The sequence below is a fragment of the Lissotriton vulgaris genome, chromosome 4_1 (genome assembly GCF_964263255.1).
Source record: "Lissotriton vulgaris chromosome 4_1, aLisVul1.2, whole genome shotgun sequence".
NCBI classification, from domain to species: Eukaryota; Metazoa; Chordata; class Amphibia; order Caudata; family Salamandridae; genus Lissotriton; species Lissotriton vulgaris.
The window spans coordinates 550,906,765-550,913,041 of NC_141691.1; the positions used below are offsets into that span (position 1 = coordinate 550,906,765).

The 6,277-nt window shown below is 44.0% G+C and overlaps 1 protein-coding gene across 1 annotated transcript; it reads right to left on the minus strand.

Annotated features, from left to right (window-relative positions):
- Positions 1–3,594: 3,594 nt before the first annotated feature.
- Positions 3,595–5,525, minus strand: LOC147722239 (C-C chemokine receptor type 3-like). Its single transcript, XM_086964691.1, has one exon. It carries the CDS (start codon positions 5,337–5,339, stop codon positions 4,284–4,286), a length of 1,056 nt encoding a protein of 351 aa, XP_086820817.1. The 5' UTR covers positions 5,340–5,525; the 3' UTR covers positions 3,595–4,283.
- Positions 5,526–6,277: the final 752 nt, after the last annotated feature.

Sequence of the window (6,277 nt, forward strand, 5' to 3'; positions counted from 1 at the left end):
TAGTTAAGGTTTGGGTAGTTTAACAGCCACAGTTACAGTCAAACAGATCTGGAGCTGGTACAATATTACTGTATTAAGTTATTGTGGGGTTAAGGGAGATTTTTAGGGGAGGGGGCAGCTTAATATAGGTGAGATAATTTGTATATTGAGGTTTTAGTTTTGTGAGGCAAAGGCCTAGGTTGTTTTGTGATGTGCACCTGTTTCAATAAAGCATATTTTTCCCACAATTAAGGTGTCAGTGGTCCATGGGCCTTTTTCCCACAATCCTGGTGACAGTGGTCCATGCTGCTCCCCCTCTTCCCAAGTGGCTGCTTTCTTAATGGAACATGGGCGGGTACATAACTCGTGCTCCTCGCTTGTGAACAGCCAAGTGGAGTGCAATTAACAATAAATAAATAAAGACCCGAGGTCCCCCAATACAAAGTAACACAGTGCTTTTGAATTTAAATAAAGCTTAAAAGAAATGTAAATGCGGCAAAAAGTAGTGGTGCCATCAGACGCGTGTTACAACCTCACACTTCCACGTCCATTGTCACTGCCACGTGGAGCCTTCTCATACTCATCCTACAAGTTTATATGATGCACTTGTTTTCTAATTCTGTTGCCCTTTTAGCACGGCTGGGGACCCCCACGATCGTGGGACACTCTGTCCCTCCTCTTTGACATCACCTTCAGCATGTGTTTACTCCTGAGACCTGTCTGTCTCTCAGTGCTCATCTTTCTCTCTTCATCTTATCTTCATCTTTATCTGTCATCCTTCTCTGTCCTGCCTTCTATATCTCCCCCTCCGCTGCACTGTCTGCCAGTGCACCGAACTGCTTATTCCCTGGTGGGTTCCACCTCAATATTTATTTTATTTATTTATTTATTTATTTAAAGATTTGTAGAGCGCCTGGTGACCCGGAGGCATCCCCGCGCTGTAAGACCTGTAGGGTTGGCTGAGAGGGGAAAATACCTATTTATTTAGGGAAAAGCAGAGTTTTGAGCTGCTTGCGAAAGCGCAGGTAGCAGGGTTCCAACCGCTATTATTTATTTAAAGATTTGAAGAGCGCCTGGTGACCCGGAGGCATCCCCGCGCAATATCAACGTTTAAATATATATCGACTCCGCAGCATTGACTGCCAAGAACTGTGGCGTTCAGAATAGTACATCGAAAATTCCCTGACCTGGCTACCTTGCAATATGCTGGTAGTTGATATTGTGGAGTCCATATATGTGCAGATGGATATTATTGGCCATGAGATAGTGAAATACAACCCTTCTGTGCGGGAGACACCCTCCGTGGCTGAGCCACACGCTGGGCATGTTCTAAGGGGAATGGAGGCTCATGGGGACGAGCCCTTAGAGGGGGAGGGGAAGCTGCGACTGCTGAAGCCCAGAGGCCCCTGTATATATGTGTACATGACATTCCTACTGCTGATGCCCATAGGTACTTTATGTATATGCAATGGACATTGGCACTGTGGATGCCCATAGGCACCTGTATATATGTGCAAAGGAAATTTCAGCTGTGGATGCCGCTAGACACCTCTATACATGTGCAACGGACGTCAACAGTGCTGATGCCCAAAGACGCCTGCATATATGTACAAAGGAGATTTCTACCGCGAATGTCAATAGGCCCCTGTATATATGTAAAGTGGACACATGCATTGCTGATGCCCATAGGCGCCTCTTGATGTGTGCAAATGAAGTTTGCACTGTTGATGCCCATAGGCACCTCTATTTATGCACAGTGGACGTTTGCACCGCAGATGTCCATAAGCACTACATATATGTGCAATGCAACAGCAGTTAGCACTGTTGATGCCCAGAGGAACCAGTATATATGTGCAACAGAAGGTTTGCACTGGTGATGCCCATATGTCCGTCCGTTGCACATATAAAGAGGTGTATATGATATGCACATCTATATATGTGCAACGCGCGGACATTCGCGCTGCGATCCTCACATTCGTTATGTTTTTCTAAGCTTGAGATATTCTCTGTTGTTACAGAAATTGGCATCAGATGTGTTTCACCTTTGTTCTGTGCGGCTCAGGTGTAGACACGGCTTAGAGTCCACCACGTGTGGTTCTCCTCTGCTTGCAATAAGGCCTTGTGCATGCCTTGGCCCACAATGCAAAATCCGGGATCTGTGAACAGTGCTGGGGAACTTTAGACTCAAGGGGATCCTGGGAATCACACGGACGCGCGGGGCGATGGCTCCTGCTTCCCAGTCGGTACACTTTCAAATGCGAGTGGGGAAAGCGTGGTTTCATGGTGATTCTCTGTATGCACATCCTCTTTTTGGAGGAACAGTTTTCATGTGTTTTATGGGTGCCCCTGTTTTCCTGCTTACAGAAATTGTGGGCTAGTGGATTGTCACTTCTGAGGTGTCTTCGGGTGCTTCCTGAGACATCTAATCTGTTGTGCGCCTCTCAACCACTATCCATTCATTCATCCATGCCAATGAATCCATTCAAGCACTAACCCCTTCATCTAGCTATTCATTCACGCAATCACCAATCCATGTATTTAGATATATACACACACAGACACTCACACGCCTTATCCAGGAACGCATCTCTCATTCCTAGATGCGCCCACTTATCCTTTCGTACATCTGTTCATTGAGTTATTGACCTATTCTTACATCCGCGCGCTAATCCTCACACATTCACGCAGTCACCCTTACATAGAACCACACACAAACTAGCCAATCAATGAGGAAGCCCTTTAACTTACCCTTTATACTGCCAGTTAATTAAATAAACTTAATGTGAGTGCTAGGGTATTAGAAACTGCAATACATCTGCGTTTGGTACTAACGATATCTGAGTATGAAGCATGCAAAGCGTCACATAATCCCATTGGCTGTCACACCAAGGGCGCTGCTTGCAGTCTGCACATCGGCAAACGCCCCTCAGACCCCCCAGGCTGTAGCTCTCAGACCAGACGCAGAGACACGGCCACTACGGAGCTCGAAGGGCTCAGGTTTAATCCGTCCGTCAGGTAATCCGAGTTGATCCCAGCGCCCGTGCTCGAGCCCAGAGACAGGTATTTGAGGGTACGACTGCACTACGGCAACTACCCATTGGCAACCTGCTGACGTGTCACTGTAAAATCAATTTATGTCTATTTGTTGTATTTGTATAACGAATGAAGCTTAAAGACAAGCAACCATAAGGTTCAACGTGGAGGTGTCGCAATGGCAACATGCCTCAGTGCCAATGTAGATAATATATGTACACAGAAACCTACTTGGGTGCAAATTACAGCTGGCCAGCTGCAAATTCTTTCTACTAGACCCAGCAGCCACTATGTGGATTTTTGTAACATCCAATGAGAAATAGATACAATTCAATTTGATTTAGCTTTAATGTGGACCTGGATTTTGGTGTGGAATGGTTTGAAATGGTATTGGTAATTGGCCAGAAAAACTCGATTTCTTTATCCGTTTGGACATGCATAGTTTGTTATTTCGGTGAAAATGGATCCAGTAGAAGCCATTTGTTACTGGAAAATTGCATTTTCACCAGGGTATCCAGCTTATTCTGAATGCATGTTCAACCTTTTCAAATACAAAAAGATAACCCAGCCTGGGATGTGTTGTATGTACAATTTATTCACCTTTTTGTTAGCCCCCCAGTGGCATAATGTCCTTATCAGCACAAACGATGTGTAACATCCATCACAATTAAGGACAGCAGTGGAGGTTTGATAGACACATGGACCTGGCTACAGGAAATGAGGCAAGCAGCACTTGGAGAAAAGCAACCTATGTATGCCTATACATCAACACACATGGCATAGGATATGTAGAAAGCGTAAGGTCGCCCGTGGAAACAAAAACTAGTCAACAAATAATACACTATGGCAAGTGCAAAACTTGAGATATAATGAAGCATTGGTCATGTGCCAGTGTTTGCAATGGAGTCTAACTCATGAACATTTACAAAACAAATGATTAGGCATGCAATCTTTCAATCACTAAGCAATTTGATTTTCTGCGTTGGCAAGTATACATTCCTTCAAATAATTTTAAGTGAATGATTAAAAAACAAATGCACCCATGAACAGTCTTGTCTATCTGATGAGAAACACATTTTGCAATTTTGCTGAATGTACCAGGTCTAAGTGGGACAGAGTTTCAGACTTTAACTACACCCTGCATAAAACCCACTCATCAAAAACTCATCCAGTGCTTCAATGTTCTTTCAGTAGGGGAGTTTGGCTGAAGATGTCACCTGTCTATATAACTGTTGTGGGTCAAAGCTTGTTCACCACATCTTGGTTGGAATCTAGTATTCATACAAAGTTTGGGGGGAGTGTTCGCTAAATCTGCTGCTAGTACTAGATCGGATTGAACTGGGCCTGCAGGAGAGCCGGTGTCCCAGAAGCACATTGAGATGTCTCCTGAATTTTGTTCCCACAAATGTGTAGAAGAAAGGGTTAATGCAGCAGTGAAAATAGGCTATGCACCGGCAAACGTAGAAAGCGTAGTCAAGGCCTTTACTGCAGGTGTCACTGGTGGACACCTGCAAAATCTTTATAAGTACCACCAGGTTGTACGGGGTCCAGCACAAAAAGAACACCAAGACGATGACGAAGATGAGCTTCACTGCCTTGAACTTGTCATGCATCCTGGTTCTGAACAGCTTAGCCACAATTAATAGATAGCAATACAGGATTATGATAAGAGGTATGAGAAAGAACATCACGAGCTGCTGACAGTACCCCACCATCTTCCAAGTCTTGATGTGCTCCTCATCATATCCAGTTTCTGCGCACACCAAGCCCACGCTAGCGTCCTTTCTTGTGCCATAGATGAAGAATTTTGGGAGCGTGGATAAAAAGCTGATGCCCCAGACTATGAGACTGGCCATGGTGGCATATCCAATTCTTCTTGTTCTCGCAGCAGACACCACATGCACCACGGCCAAGTACCGGTCAACCGACATGAGGGTCAAGAAGAGGATGCAGCTGTAGAAGCCGAAGTAGTAAATCGCCGTCATGAGCTTGCACATGGTATCTCCAAAGATCCACTCTGAGCGGTGGTAGACCGCCCAGAAGGGCAACGAGGCCGCAAACAGCAGGTCAGAGATCACCAGGTTGAGGATGAACAGGTTAGTGACGGTCTTCACCTTCTCATATTTCAGCAAAAGGACAAGAATTAATCCATTGCCCAGCAGACTGCAGATAAATACCAGATGCAAGAAGGTGGGCACCAAGGAGGCTCCAAATTGTATAATGTCACCTTTGTTACACAGGATGATGGGTTCCTCATCGTAATAGTCAATCTCAGTTGTGGTCGGAAGGCCAGTGGTGTGAAGCGTGGCATTGGCAGAGCCAGCCATGCCAGGAAGCTCTGCTGAAAAGGTCCTAAAAGTCTTCCGTTGAAGACTGCGGGACTAAAAGCTGAGGCTGAGGTCAGTAATTTCAGCAGAGCCTTAAAAGCTTCCAGTCGTTCTTAGCCGCTTCATGTGGCAAAGGCTAGGTGCAACAACAGCACTGGCTCATTTGTGGTTTTTACAACAGTTAACTCAAACATGACTGCTTCTTCAATTCTTCCCTCCCCTGCCCTTTATTTAGATTCTGTCAGCTTGTTTCACAACCACAAGAGGGGGAGGGAGCCTGAGTAATAGGTGAGAAATATTGAGTCTCTATTTTCAGTATTCTTGTATCAGTATTTCGTGTTACAGTCTTCGTTTTTTCAAGACAAATCTGGGCAAATATACAGATGATTTAATTATTTTTAATTTACACATACATATAGTTAATTTAAAGAAGTTATATATTAATACCATTATGTAAGTTGTTTAATAAATAATGTATTAAGTACTTTAAAATGATAATATAAAATAAAAGTACAAATTAATGTCATATTTGTAAAATATTAGATTTAATACATAGATATTTGGTTTTACAAATTCATGTTTTTTAACTGAAGTGTTGGGTTTTAAAGATATGATGGGAATTTTAGAGTTTAGGGATGGGTTCTTTTAAGGGATTGTTTTGTGTTTTTAGGGTTCACAGATGGGAAGGTTTAGGGTGTTAGTATGATATGTTATGTTATGTTAATTTCATTTATACAGCGCATCAGTAGCGGCCCGTCATGGGAGTGGTAACGGGCACTGACGTGGGGTCGGGGGAGGGGCAGGGTGGGGGATAGTTAAGTATGGATTACGGACTTTTAGAGGTAAGTAAGCATATCAATACATTTAAAAAAATCGTTGCGCGTGCCTCATTGCCAAATGCACTCCCACGACGAGCTGCTACTGCAGCGCATTAATGC

Bases quoted from the DNA above. Each gene is read 5' to 3' on its own strand.
- LOC147722239 (XM_086964691.1), bottom strand. From the start codon at position 5,339: ATGGCTGGCTCTGCCAATGCCACGCTTCACACCACTGGCCTTCCGACC.